The 16,041-nt window shown below is 41.4% G+C and overlaps 1 protein-coding gene across 4 annotated transcripts in view; it reads right to left on the reverse strand.

Moving 5' to 3' along the window:
• Positions 1 to 11,559: 11,559 nt before the first annotated feature.
• The window catches only part of LOC105455630 (nuclear hormone receptor E75), a 54,767-nt gene continuing 50,285 nt past the window's right edge, over positions 11,560 to 16,041 (reverse strand). For all 4 annotated transcript variants that reach the window (XM_011699096.1, XM_011699097.1, XM_011699095.1 and 1 more), the window contains one exon: positions 11,560 to 15,814. In XM_011699096.1, the coding sequence (XP_011697398.1) occupies positions 13,844 to 15,814 (1,971 nt within the window). In that variant the 3' untranslated portion in view covers positions 11,560 to 13,843. The remainder of the gene's footprint in view (positions 15,815 to 16,041) is intronic.

The following is a 16,041-nucleotide window of genomic DNA, read 5'->3' on the forward strand; positions in this document are numbered from 1 at the left end:
TGATCACGCATATCATGTGTCTTTATACATCCGTTATTCGCGGCACAACACTCTTGCACACCTTCCATTCGCGATAAAACGCCGCCGGTCGCTCGGACGCTCGAACCGTTTACGATAAACACGCAGTAGTCGATATCGACTCGCGAAGTCCTTGAGAGCAGGAAACGATTTAACGGCGCAACTGTTCTCTATAGAGGCAGGTCACTCGCTAATGATTAAAATTATGCGCCATTATCGTTCGATCAGGACTTAAATGGTCGATTTAATCTGCTCTCGATAATTGAATCAATCATCAGTCGTTTATACGTTATTTAAGAATTCGGCGATACATATTTCTACATTGATTGTATGTGTATTAATCGCTCGTGAGTTTTATCCAAGGACGATGATCCGCCATAAAATGAAAACGACGTTACGCAATTGACATTGCATTTCGAGGCGTTTATTACTTCGGGAGGTCACGATGCAATTTTATTCGTTCTCTATGGACTGCCTGGAGTCTCCTCGGCAATTGCAAGTCTATTTACTTTATCTACTAAAAAGACACGTGATTGAGACACGTCTGAAATCGCGCATTTTTTGCATATAATAATAAATAGAAAATAGAAAATAGATAGAAAATTTCTAGAAATATTAAAGGACAGAGTTATAAGGACTTAAAGTCACATAGGCTACCTCCCCGAGTGAGACTGGTGCCTATCGAGCAGCGGTAGGAACTGGTAAGTGCATCGAAGCATCGACGCTATTTCTGCACACACACACACACACATACACACACACATACACGTATACGTACGTAGACAAGTGTCAACGGCCTCGTCACTATTCAGCGCAAGTGCGCTTCGCTCGGGCATAGGCGCGGGCGTCGAGTCGCGGCGAAAGAGTGCTAGAGGTCGATATTACGACGCCCAAATTTCCTTCTCGTTCACGCGCGAGGTCGAGGAAGTAAAAATTGTGTAAAAAATATGAAGGAGAGATGGTCGTGCGCGCGCCGGGATAAATGTAACAAACTTCTTGGATATTTAACGTTGTTAAGTGGTCTTTCCTCACGGGAGTGACGTATCGATTTGTCATTCAGGGCGTTATGACCCTAGAGAGCGATGAAAAGTTTTTTTTTTACGACACGAGGAATGTACGAGGAGAAGACGGACCGCAGTGACTGCACTGAGATGGCGGTGAACGAACCGTCAACTCGTTTTCGAACGACAGACCGTATAATTATGTATGTTCGTTGCGGTTCAACCGACAAATGGGTCCCGACAGTATCACGTGACGCTTTCAAATTATGTCACAGTCAATCTCCACGCGCTCCCGCGTTTACTGAACCATATAATGTATTCGAGCGCATATAGCGAAACAAACTTACGAGATTTGAGATTATTAGAATAAGAGTGGTACGTAGCTGCTTTTAACAACTTATAATTTGCATATCTAGTTTTCGTCGCAAGTTGAGATAAGTGAGAGTAAGGCTTAAAAAGTGCCGGTGAGAGATGGCATTTTCAGTAATACATATTTAGTAAATATTTTTATTCTGTCTGTGAAATTTTTGCTATAAAAAAATATTTGTTATCGTCGTTTATCACTTAAAAGAAAGTTTCGGAAGCAGACCCTTGAGTTTATTTGATTAATTTCTCATAGATATCTTGACGCTTTGCTTATATTAGTGTGTCTATCGTGATGCTTCAGATAAGAGCATCAAAGTCGCTAGTAATCATCACGATAAAGTTTCATCAGTTTTATGATGTATACGTCCCTCGCGATCATTAAGATCCTCTTTATATGTAACTTGAAAAATGTTAAGAGAGATAGCCCGCGCCTTACGATGATGCTTCTTTCAAAGCGGACGATACAATCTATGAAAAGTAAATGTGAAAGGAAAATAAGAAAGCAGATGTGATAGACGAGGAAGTGAAAGCGTACGAAGTGTTTTGTTAGGAAAATTATTGATTAGGTTCACATATGTTCTTCATATGTCGCTATGAACATGTTAATTAAGACAGACTTGCCAATATATTTTTGCAAACATCGTTAGATGTGTGAAAATGTATTTATATATGAAAAATATCGATCAAAAATTTTACATGAACTGCAAAAATTCATGTAAAAATATTATTAACAATACTAAGATCCGCCTTGACCGCCTTGGCTCTTTTCATTTATGTGAAAAATTTTTGGCTGAAAATTTTTAGTCGATAATTTCCATACAAATATACTTGTAAACGCTTCACAAAATATTTGCCGGTTTATTTCCTCTCGTGGCGCACGTATTCTCCATTTTGCGTGCAGGGGTTAAATGGCGCGTAGATACTGGTTCGATGGTTTACTATAGCAAGAGGTCAATGATTCCGCGGTCCTGTGAAGGCGGTGTAATCGTCGAGCAAACTAGCGCCAGTTGAAGCGGGCGCAAATGTGACCTAATACGCGCGGGGGCAGTCACCTCTACCCGTTGTTATACCGCTGCAATCGCGAGGGATTCTATTTGTATCTCGTTACTTCCGAGTGGCAACGAGCTCGTCCCATCTCTTATACTCTTTCTTGCGAACGGAAGACTAGCAGTAAAAATTTATCAAATTAGACAATGAACAAAATTTACAAATTATTATTAAATTATGATTAGCATTCAGTTTAAACAATATTTAATAATATGGAAATAGAAAAATAGTTTTTTCGTTTTTATTTAATTTTTTACTGTTTAGAATGCTTTTAGTTTAGTTAAAATAAAATAAATAAAAGTTAATATTTTCTGCAGTGCATCATAAATGTTGCAACGGTGATAAATAAAAAAATTGTATTCGAATGAAGTTGTAGTTATCGTATTAAGATTTTATAATTTTACTGATAATTTAATTGAATATTACTTGTTGTTTTTCCTTTAATTTTGATTCATGCTCCTATCTTTTACACAGATCTATCCTGTATACAGAGCTTCAACGAACAAGCTGTGCGATTCTGAGGTCAATGACCTACAGCTTGTAGTTGTGATTCCAAGCAAGGAACTCTACGTTTTGCACTTACGCCAAGTTACACCTTATTGCTCCGCATTGTATTTTACATACCTAGATGCACATATAAATATATAGAGAATTGATCTTTGAGAAAAATCTTAAAATGCTCATAGAATTTTAATATACGGAAATAACATCTTAAATAACGAGATAAATTAAGAATTGACAGTTTTTTAATAGTGTAATTAATAAATTTGAAGATAGATATTTTTATTTAAAAAATTGAATATTCTAGAAAAATTTAATTTAGTTTAACGATCCAGATATCAGTTCAAGTATCTAAATATATTATATGTAATCCTGTATGTTTTTGTGAAATCTCTTTAAATTTCTCTAGAAATAGTTCATAAAAATGATTGAAGTATAAATATGCAGTCCGACTTGTATTGCGTGTATGGAAACGAGCTCGTTCCGAGATCGATATCGCGCAACGAAACCGATGATCATCTCCCACCAGATAAACTCTCTCCTTGCAACGTTCCCGTGGTTTACGTGTATCAGTCGTCGGTTCAACGACCGACACGGTTTCGCTCGCGTTCGCGCCGCGCCATACGTACGTATCTTTACTCGACCGGCGAAACGTAAAGCGTAAAGACCCCGGGACTGGCGAGTGTTTCGGGAAGATGACGAAAATATACCAGTTAAGGAGCACGGTCAATGACCGGCTCGGTTCTTCCCGCGCCGTGTCGCCGGTGCGATGTAATCCGATGACGAGTTTCCGGGCACCGAAAGAGCCGTCAATTAAACGCAACGCGAACTCGTTCCCCCCTCATTCGATCGAGTAGCTAATACAAGGTTTTTATCTTGTCTATCATCATACCTTAATGAGATTATATGGGATTATTTGACTAATGTTTTCATATGAGTGAAATTAATTAATGTTTCATTATTTGGTTAAATATTACATTTTCACATTTGTTTTCTTATAGAAGTTCAAATGCTATCTTATATAAGAATGCAGATTGTAAAAGAGAAAAAAGTATACGTATACGTATATAGGTGTGTGTGTATGATAAATATGATAATTTTATATTATGTCGTAATGTACATATACGATAAAAATGTCACGTGTAAATGGATCAGAGTAGAGTAAATATTTTATGAAAAAAGAACACAGTTTTGTTCTACAAAACTGCGCAGATCGATTTTTTATTTTGCGATTTACTTGTTACTTTATATTGTAGCTTATCTTTTTTTTCGTGGGTCCATCAAAGTTTATATCTTCTCATTTTTTTTATATAATTGACCTCGAAGGGAATAACGACGATGCGTAGATGGTGAAATCATTTAGGAGAGCGGTCATTCACCTCGACGTTCTTGAACTTTCAGGGTCGCTTAACGCGAAGCGCTCGACATGAGCCTTATCGTTTCAGCAAAACGTCGGCTCGAATTACGGCTAGCTCTTTATCGCATCGCCACGACTATTTCTATCAAGGACTGTGCTTACGTCGAACGTTGGCCGACACATTGGTGGATGGCCGAGCAACCTAAATAAACAAGATTTAGGGCCAGTTTCATTAATGTCGATTAGCGTTGACCGTAATGAACTGAATTTTCTCCTCGTGCACGCTACGGTCAAAGCGAATCTAAAAAAATATACGAAATCACTAATTAGGGTTAATTTAGGAGACCATTGGCGCAATTGACTTTTAGTCTCGTATGAATTGGTATTCGTTCTTTGTATAGTCTGAACAAAAAACTCTCTCGTTACACAAATTCTTTTGATATTTCTTTTGCATTGAAATAAAAATTACTAATAAAGAGATGACATTAGTTATGTATTTTTACGCATTATATCAATGAAACTTACTGAAATATCGCGAATTTAGCCGATAATTAGAGGAGTACTAGTCGATTACTTTCGAATTCGCGCGGAGAGGACGGTATAGGGATTCCTCGAGGTGGCTGGAACTGGAGCAATGACCTTCGAATTTGGCTCGGTCGACAAGGTTCGTGAACCCTGGAAGAAGTTGGCAGGCCTCAGGAAAGATGGTACAGTTATACCCTCCTCCTCCATCTGTTCTTTCCTCGTTCCTCCTTCTCTATCTCCTTCTTCCTCCTTCTCCGCGACCACTTCTTCCTCCTCTCTAACAATAAACGCGCGTTCGCGTTCACTCCCGCGCTCTTGCCCGACCGAAAGGAAATACCGTATGGTCACCTCGGCCTCGTCACCGCGGCGAAGACAAGAGGAAATCCCGCGGCGTTCGTCGACCCTGAAGTCAGATATGACTCGAAAAGGATGACTGCGGATAGCAGTAACGGAAGCACATTTTTTGAAATTGCGTCATATGTCGTTCTTTCTCACAATCAGTCGAAATCTCACAGCTTCTGATCATTTCTCGCGACTTTAAAATTTTTAATATTCGCGTACAAATTTAAATTTACTAAAATTTACTTCGTATCAATTAGAAAACAGTCTAAGCTTTCCTAATGTTTTTTTTTGCGTTTTAATCCTTGCGAGATAACTCTAAAGAAAAACGTAGAAAAACGTTACGGCATTTCTTAGCTTTCAATTAAGCGAACGAATAACAATATCGCGTGTACGGTGACGCAAAGATGAGGCTCTCGCGGAGGTCATTGAACTTCGAAAACGTATGAAATATTATCGCGCGTAACGCAGCACACCAAAATTTCATGGGAATTTCAAGAGGCGTGAGACTTACCTAAAAGAAATACGCGGTTCGAGGTAAGTGGGTCATTGATTCGGATTAGTCAGGGTCACTTCCGAGCTGATATCAACGAGTTTTAACGGGACTGTGAGTAATCGACTTGTGCCGTAGAAGTGCAGCGTCGAGATGAGTTTCAGGGTGGAAAAAATGGAGGAAATACTTTAAGAATATGTACTGTTCAATGAGTATTAGACCCTAAACCTATCAAAATCTCGAAATCAGTACCTAAAAAATATTTTATATTCATGTTGTACTCCATCTTAGATATTTTGTTTTGCGCCACTAATAACGATTATAATATTTCATAATCGTAGTGGCGTTAAGCTTTGCTTGTATTTCTAGTAAAACATATGTAAAGATTTGCAGAGGTTGATGTCCGTTGCAGAAGGGGAAAGAAAGTCATCGAGATAAACTCATTCTACGGTTAATTACGGTTTATCAATGTTGTTTTTCTCGCTCGATTGAAATTTCACCCGACTGCCACGCGAAATCATTAATACAGATAACGTATAGTTGATATACGATTGAAGACACACACGCTGCGTGTCTCACCACTGAAAGATTAATTGTTTTCATCGCACTAGAGGAAAATAATTAGCATAATGTTGTTTATCATACCGTATCATTGTTAAGTTTAGCGAGTAGAAGAAGATCTATTTCTCTATTTTTTTTTTTAGAGTATTTTTCCAATACGTCTCGCATTTACAAAATTGCTTTATAAATTCTAGCAATGTAAGTTCCACGGCATCGCGGCATACGCGTGTTTGGTATCGGAAAAAGTGGCTCACTCGCGAGAGTGAAAGCAGTGGAAAAGTGAAAACGCATTCGTTGCATTCATTAAATGCGCGCCTGCACAGCATATTGCAATTAAATTGTCGTTTCAAGAGCTCATATTCGAAAGTATAACAGAGACTCTCGCACGCGAGATACACCGCAATATACGAAATGTCATACATAACAGTTTAAATAGACTTAACATAACGCCATTTTACTTTTATATTTTCAAATCCTTCCTCGCTTTATGTTTTTTTCATCATCCTTTCCATTTATATCTGATCTATGATTAATCGACGGTCATATATTAAGTCATCCCATATAATAAGTAACGCAGTAAGTTATTCCGATTCTCGGGAATGACGGCTTTATATTTTTGTATATATGTATATCCCTTTTGATATATCGACGGCGCGAGTGTCCAAAATATAACTTCCGCGTTTTTCCCTTAATACCATCTGTCTACATCTTTTTTCTCGAAATAAGAGTCAAGTTCGAGACTTCTTCTTCCTCTCCTTCTCCGGCTCGATCGTGAATAATAAATTCCGCGAGTCCGTGGATATCACAAATCTAGATCATTCATCATCGCCGAATCTGGGATCATGTAGGTGAGCAAGATAAATCTTTTATGGACGTGTTTCGACGTTACGAATTATGTTTCGGCTATTTTTATATCGAACCGAAGATTGCCGAGGAGACGATAAATTTTGGTATGTTGGTATGTAGGCTTTTGTTATACTTAAGGGAAGTGAAATTTCTTCGATTCTTGCTTTAACGCTAAAAAAATGATTTTTTTTTTTTTCAATTTGATTGAATCTCTGCTGCTCGACATACCTCAACGTATTTTTTTTTTTTCGTAATCCTGGTTCTGGTATTTCATTTCCATCTAACCTCATTATTCTATCCGATCGGCCTAGTTAAGACGACGTGGATTCTCGTGGCTTCTTTCTATATTACTGCCCTTGACGTCCTTGTGCAGAACTACTGTTGTCAAATCGGTCTTTTCCATTTTATTATTTAAATTACATATATCTTAAGAACTTGTATCATTTTATTAATTTTAATTTGTTTTGTTCATTCTTTGATAAAATAACTTTCATAAAATTGAGATAAAATTAATTGTTAATTGAGATCAAATTTTTAATATTTCTTTTTCAATACTGAATATCTTAGCAGTTAATATCTCAACGGTGACGGTGGGATGCCCTATTTACAACATTTTATTTGTCACAAATAATAAATGTCAGGTGTTACAAAGTACGTTTTACTCCCAGTGTTGCAATATGAAACAATAATGTTTGTACTAATACCGTCCGTATTGCAAAAGCTTAACAGATTTTCGCGATATCCCAAGAGACAGCGAAAAGTGAGAGGAGAGAAACTCGCTTGTGTCGTTTGACATTGCTCGCGGCTGATAATGAGTATTTGCTCATTGTTGGCTCAAGGCTTTAGCTCCCCCTCGAACTGGTCAACTCTTTATGCGCACCATCGGGCACAAATATTAATCCACGCCTTGTATGACGGCCAAGGATGGTAGGTCAAGGTGTAACTACTCGTTCCTTATTGCTTCCTATATGAAGCTTTTTCCCTTTACTTTATATTTCTATTCTGAGGACAATGTGGCAAAAGGTGACATTATTTATTTCTTTAATATGTGACACTAGACCAATAAATGTGAATAACAGTAATTAATTGTAAGTAAAAGAATGCCTTTTTGGTCTGAGCTAGTGTGAATTTATATATATTTTTTCAGTTTTCATCATTTATTTCCTAAAATCGGAAATTAAGAATTTGAATTTAAAGGGACATACTAAATACACATAACTGGAAGAAATTTATCATAAAAGAAAACTAAAGCACTTTGTATATATGATTATTTAAATTTTAACGAATCATAATTATTAGGTTAAAAAATTGTTTTCTCAATTGTATTTTCTAATTATTTTAAATATTTATATTAGCGAAATCGTAAGATGCACTATGGATGAAGGGGACGTTCTGAATGCTGTAAATTATATGTGTGTGCACGCACGCATGCACACATACGACTCCCACGTACACATCGAATTTAACGAAAGTAAATTTAATTAAAGTGACTCTAGCACACCTAAAATCTTGCGATGAGACCTACAGTACGCGAATTCGACCCTAAGGGATTTACTGAAAGGACCTTCGAGAATCGACGGGGGAGGGACTCGCGAGGGGGCTTCTATGAGGCAACGCACGTGCCTCTTAAAGACGGTCGAAGGCCATATCGCTCGTAAATTTTCGGGTCGGTGAGGGGTGAAAAAACCCGGGCCAGGGCGAGCTGTTAGCTTACTTCGTACGTAGAAGGATGGTGCGTTTTTCGCGAGGGTCGCGACCTTGCTACGTGGAAAATTGGAGCGTAGAAGGAGCGATGGGGATCGTCAAAGGGCGGAGGTCGATGGGATAAGACGCCGAAGGACGAAAGTGCGTTAACCCGGAAGAGCGTTTCGAAATTAATAAAGGAAAGCATCGGTATTATTATTCTATACATACAGTAAATACGAAAGTAATATGAAAGAACCGTAGAATTGCGATCTAATCGCTTCAGAAGAAATGATGTCGAAATGATGTTACAAACAAACATTCTGTTTTCATTGTTTAAAGAAATAAAATAATGAATTTATAAAAAAAAATTAATACAAATAACACACATACATTCACCTTTTTTCTGAAATAGTTTTTAAAATATAGAATCACAATATATTATGATTGCGATTCATTCTTTGAAAAGTCAAAAATGTGAATGTATAATCGGCGAATTTGACAGTTTAATTTTGTTTATAAAATGTTTCTACATGGTCTAATTAGTGGCAGCGTACAATAGGAGTTCGCGAGAGTAAACCTGTCGGGAATCATCCCGATTGCGCTCGCGATTTACGTTCGTGGGCCGGCTTTATACTTAGAATCCAATTATCGGAAAGCCACGATGGCGGGCATTGTCTTCGCGATGGAATCCCACCAACGGCGTGCGGTGCGCGGCTCTCGAGGCTACCTTCTACTGGTGTTCGATAGAATGCGCGCTGTCCCTGGACAAGCAGAGTACATTCCCAGACTGGGTTTCAGCCTCCAGGACGCCCTCACATTACGAGTCGCGTATCCAGCCCCCGCGTCCCCCGCACTTCCGTCCCCCCGCCCCCCTTCCACACGCATAAAAGCCTTCGCACTCTACGTCTCGGCTAAGGAGCGCGCGTTCAAGGTTCCGGCCGAGGCCGCAGACACATCCAACGAGATCGGCATCCCCTCTTGTGCTAGTACTCTCCCCCTATGTCAACAGACGGAACAGAGACAACGAGACAAATGAATAGTACTTGAAACCTGATAATGTTCATCATTTTTATTCGTCTCTCGATGCTAATAGACGGTCGAAACAGGAATGGGCTCAGCATCGTTTGGAACTTAGAACATATTATTTCGTGTGTTCGAAAGAGAATTGTAAATAGAGGCAAAATAATGTTATTTATGAGTCAATATTTTTGTATACTTAATTCCTGCATCGGTTGTACAGTTCATAACGCAAGCGCTAGCAGGTTAACGAGCGACCTTCGGATTAACCGCATTGCGCTCTACAGTTCTGTCCAGCGGTTTATTGTTAGTCGACGACTTGTAGTCGATCTCTGCCCGACAGCTTCTTTTTCGCGTCTTCCTTTTTGCCCGCTTAATCCGTGGCTCGACGATACGCTGACCGACGAATGGTAGAAATATAGCTCGAGATATACTCCCTGACGTCTGAGAATTAACGCGGATTAACGGCTCGTTGCAGTCTCACGATTCATCTCGGTAACGAATGCACGGTGGATAAAACTCACACTCGTGATTTATACACGATGTCAAGTATATAAATAGTAACTTAACAGATAAATAAGCGCCACATACTATGTGGATGGACTATGTGGACAAAGCATAACGTTCATTACACATACGTGTATTTATTATTAGAGAGTCGAAGCTAATCGTGCCGTAATATACCTCTCATGAGACAAATTCGAACATATAGTAGCTAAATCAGGAGGGATAATTAGTTTCCCAATCTAGCCGGTATTTTTAGCTAATAGCTCATTTGTGTTACCCTCCTTATTCGAAAATATAAACGCCCTCGCGTGACATAGCAATTATGATGAAGCGCATCGACATGATGATGCGGTGGAGGCGAAGTGCAGAGTTCACGATAGGACAGTTCACGTTAGCGAGAACTAGGTTGCGTGGCAACCGACGCCCACGGGGCGCCACGCGCCTCCAATGTAGGTATTTACGCGAGCGGGGTGGTTACCGTTTCTGTTATGCTGCACCTCGTCGTAGGCGGATTCGGAGGATCAACGAGGGAGATCGCGTATCAAGCTCCATGCGGAAAAAGCTCCGAGAAACAATTATACAATTAGAGGCCCACCATTGCTCGCGCGTTTCTGTTACAATTAACTCTAACATATCTGTTACGGTGTTCAATTTATAAAATAGATAATTAGGCAAGTATAGAAATAAATGAACAACCTTTTTTTTCGATCTAATCGAAATTTGAACAATCGTAATTGAGAATGTAGCAACCCGCGACAATTTTGATTCGAGTCTTTTGTTACAATCGAGTCGGTGTCTTCGATAACTCATTCGTATTTCTATTTAAATATTATACTTACCAAGGCTGTGTAAAAGTTCAAGGTATCATCAAAAAAAGATAAACGCCAGGATGTCCAGTTCCAACAAATATATGATCACAAAATCGCGCAAGTCAAAGAAGAATTTTAAAAGTTAAATAGTATAAATTGCTTTCTTTGTAAAGATATATTTTTTAAATAGAAAAAAATTTTTTAAGTCCGATTATTAATAAATTGAATGACTGCACACGTATCTAATAATTACATTAATTAGAAATAATTCCTCCTAAATTAATATATACGTAGCAGTGTAATATCTACATAGCAGTATTAATTCCAAAGATATTCATATTAATACTAATTAGTAAACTTGAATTTTATTATGTCGATATGAATAAAATAAACAAGAATAGAACTGATGTGTGTCATCGGATAAGATCTTAGATATCTTGGAAAACTCGGAAGGCTATGGAGTTAAAGGTAAATAAGAAGACAATATTTTTTATATATAATTCACCAGACAATGTTTATTCAGACGACCTCACAACTCCCAAGCGTACAAAATGACGTGCTCACTGGGCAATATGCGGGGCTGCATTTCTTGTAGTAGAGTACATTTTATCCATATTTTTCGTTTTTTTCCACCAGAAACAACAGCTGTGTTTGTATTCTTCTTCTTAATGGATAGGGAAATATATCATACTTTATGTATCGTTTACTATAATAATTATGTGTAGTTTATGCATAACAAGTATTACGAATATCAACGCTAGGTTTTGTCTGCGGGAGGGGAGAGGGGGGGGGGAGGACAAGAATAAGTGGTCGCTCAGTGTGCATATGTGTCGCTGTCGTGTGTAAATGTGTCCATTTTATGTGTGTTATATAAGTGTTCTTGTAAGGATAGTCAGAAGGATTCTACTCGCTCAGACAAACGGGGTGGATGTGGTACACGCGACACGGCGAAGGAAATGCATTCTCTCTTTAGGTACAATAAATACAGAGGCCTCTAAGCTGGGGAAAGGGGGGGAGTGGATGTTTAGGAATACTCTGGCTAGGCTATATTTCTAGCCGGAAGATTGAATGTGCTTTTAGCGCGCCGTTCTTGACGAACACTAGCTTCCCTTTAATCTGACCGAACTCCATTGCAACTCTATTTAAATCGTTAATTTGACGACCGAGCTAATATAAAACTCAAGGCGGACGTGGTTAAAGTGAGCTCCTAGGTCGAATCAAGAGAACTTAGTCCGTCTCGAAAGGGGGGCGTAAATGTTTCTACAACTGTTTTCTCAAGATCAGTTTTACTCGCTCGCAACTCAGCGTGCTGTAAGTGTATGCATATTTTCGATGCGATGTTCATGCTGGAACTGGGATTATGCAGGGTGGTTTAAAGGAAAGGGGGCGGGGCGGGCGTCTCAACAACACGTCGGCGGCGGCCCGCCGCGTATCTTTTAACTTTTCCTCACGATTTTTTTTTCGAAGCAGAAGAGGTTCACTCGCGCCTACCAGGACATAGCCTTACGAATCTACTATTTACACTGTTTCGCCGTTCTAAAAATCGAAACTTCGCTTTGCTCGAGCGTTTCTCGCGGCTTCTCTCTTTCTCCTTCCTTCCCTCTTTCTATCATTTCTCTTCCGTCTCTCACTCTCTGTCTCTTTCTCGCTTTCTCTTTCGCAATCCCGTCTCGATCTATCTAATCTGACTTTCATGCATGCACACACGACACATAATATTGTATAACGCGTTTAAGCGGGCCTACGATACCTATCTCGCTATACGACGCGATTAGAGGATATAATTACTTCTCGCGTCGTCTTCCCGACGAAGAGACACGACATGTAATATAAAGGTACGGTAATTGCAAACTGGTGGCCGCGGCGGGCCGATCAGTCTCATAACAAAACGCTTAAAATCGCGTACGCGATTCTTCATTCTCGGTTGCCACCGCGATCAAGAAGCTTTTCGATTTGCCCCGACTCATTTGCACAAGCACGCTCATCCGTCATTCATTCTCTCATTTTCCCATTCATTCCATGCCTGCCATTCAGCATTCGCACAAGAGTATCATACGAATCTTTTTTTCTACACGTACACGAAATGATAATTTTTTACGGTTATGATACCTTACACATATTACAATAATATTAATTAGTTTTATAATATTTAATAATTATAGTAGAGTAGATGATCAATGAATGAGGTGGAGACTGTACAGGATGCGCGATTTCCATGATTATCACATGTAGATAGATTATTAATTTCTGTAACACTCAACCTTTCTTTTTTTTTCATCGCAGATGCTCTATCTTCTAGATATACACCTAGAGCAGATAGGTTTTTAGGTAGGTAGACAGGTAGATAGGTAGTTTTAGGTGGATAGGTGGCTCTCCTACGCGGCACTGTTGCTTTCATCGAATCGGCACTTTTCGTGCAAGCGTCCCGTCCATCGTCATTTCGCGCACTCGAAAGAAAACAACTCGCCACTTGAACGTCTGTCTTCCTCGTGATTATACACGGAGATGTACCCTGTCCGTTCCTCCGTAACCTCCACCTCCTTTCTCGCGCGATTTTTAGCGATAAGTAGTTTTAAATTAATAAATTATTTGGTTTGTCACGCGCTCAGAGCGTCCTGGCACTTTCGTTTCCAGTTAAGGGCCGGGGAAGGTTGTATCGCGTCACGACAACGAATTTCCGCCGGTTGATGATTAGTGGATCAAACATCCCGGTTTCGCGCGCGCGCACGTCAGTGCGTGTTACGGGAAATCACTCAAGCTTGCGAGAACACTACGCTTCGAGAGAGAGGGCCTTGCACGGTCCGACGAGCGGTCTGGGTGACGGTGACGGGGATGGTGACTTCTTGGACAGGTTTAGCGGTTGTTGGCTGTCCGCGATATCGACCTGTAGCTCCATCATGTTGCTCGGACAGCCCGATAACACCAGCGTAGCCGCCGTACTCGACGTCGGTCTCGGACTCGTGCTCGTACTACTAGTCGCCGCCGCGGAGAGGTACCGCGGTGACGAAGCCGGAGAGTTGATAACAGCGAGATAATCCGAGGAAGACTGCTGTTGCTGCTGCTGCTGTTGCTGTTGTCGCGCACCTGTCGTCGTTGTGATCACCGAGGTGGCCGGCCATCTATTCGAATAGCTCGTGGTGGCGCATTGTAGGAGACCCTGAGATCCTTGCGTTGAGCGTGTAGTCACGGTAGTCGTCGATGCACATTGCTCCGCGGGCGACGGGGATGCTGTCGGTGACCTGGGACTGGCCTCACCCCGCATTATGTAGTTGTGTATGATGTCCGTGCGCTTCATTTGTTCTGCCGTCATCCGCGGGCCCTCCATCAGGCTTCTCGCGAGGGTGGAATGCGTGCTGCTCAGTAAACTCGCGGTCTGCGGGCACTGGGGTTGCGCCGTTTGAGTGGGCGGACTACGCGCTGGTGGCGAAGTTAGATGCAGATGCAGCTGAGACTGCGTGTGCTGATTGACTATCACGGCCGGTTCGGCCTCGGCGCTGTCCTTCTGGCGCAAAGCACGGAACTTCTTGTGAGGTTTGTAAGCCTCGTCCATCAGTGAGTTGGTATCATACAGGGGTGGTGCCTGAAGTACACGCTTTAGCACCGGCATGTCCTCGACTTCCTTGTCCTCCGAACGTGGACTCGAGCACACAGATGTGGGGGCGCTGCTGGCACTGCTGCTAGCCGGTTTATCGGGTTTCTCAGTACCAGACTCAATTCCGCTATCACTCGGTGAATCCAGCTTGCGAAAACTGCGACATTGCGGCGGTTGTGGAGTCTTCGACATGGTAGAACGATGAAGTTCATCATCGCCCGAACTGGTACTGCCAGAGTTCGCACGTCGTCTATGCGGACAGAGTCCACCGGCTAAGGTGGCAGCCAGAAGAGGCGCACTTGACGCATGGTGTCCACTGGTTGGTGCTACATGGTGGTATTCCGTCAAGGAGGCAACTTCGCCGCTGCAGGTGCTTTCGGTGCTCGACACGCTACCCAATGGGCTCTTCACCGCTTCGTCCAATGTTACGTCCGAAGCGGAACCCCAGGAAGCCGGTGGTTCTTCTTCCATTGGCCAATGCGGCTGTTGTTGAGGCGTGATAACATGTTGTGTTTGTTGTTGCTGCTGATGTTGCTGTTGAGCTTGCAACTGCTGTTGCTGTTCGGTCATTTTGAAAGCCAACAGTTTTTCAGAGTGGAGGGTATTCAGAGTTTTTAGGTCGGGTATTTTCTTTAATAGCTCACGGAGAATGTCGGGATGCTGAGGATGATTCTGTGCTAGTACCGTCTGTAGAGCGTTTCGAAGCTTATTGTGCATACGTTCGACCAGTTCAGTATTGCGAAGCCCAGGTCTGTCGGCGGCAATCACCACAACCGAACAGAACAGTCCCAATTCAGCGTCGGATAATCGCAAGGAGTTGACTCTTTCGGCGAAGTCGAACATGGAGTCCATTAGGAATCGCGCATTACTGCTATTATGGATGGACTCTCGTTTGAGCACTTGGCCATTTAAGCAAATCATACTGTTCGTTTGAGCATCGAACATGCAAGCAAGTCGCACGAGCAGCACTTCGAAAACACCGGCCTTCAATAGAGTGACCTGGTCGTCTTGTGCCAGTAGGTTGAATCCAGGTATACGCTTCGCAAACTCCACGACACCGCGTATGGCTGGCGAAAACCTTTTGGAGAAATCTTGAAGTAACTCTTGCTGCCCAGTCAACGGCTGTGGATTAGGATTCAAAGGGCATGCCTGTAACAAAAGGAACCGAAATTCCAAGATCAGGAGGCAACGAATTATTAAATCATACCGAAGGTCGCCTATGTCGCTGTCGATACTCGGAAGAGCATACCAGGCGTCCTCGCGTGGCGAGACGAGGCGGGACGGGACGAGACGAAACATTTACGCGCTCTCGTCGGGTCTCGCTTCCTCTTTCGCGGCAGCCGAGGTCGCCTGGTTCTCGCGCGATTTCCGCGTAG

Source organism: Wasmannia auropunctata, unplaced genomic scaffold, assembly GCF_000956235.1.
Source record: "Wasmannia auropunctata unplaced genomic scaffold, wasmannia.A_1.0 LD335888.1, whole genome shotgun sequence".
NCBI classification, from domain to species: domain Eukaryota; kingdom Metazoa; phylum Arthropoda; class Insecta; order Hymenoptera; family Formicidae; genus Wasmannia; species Wasmannia auropunctata.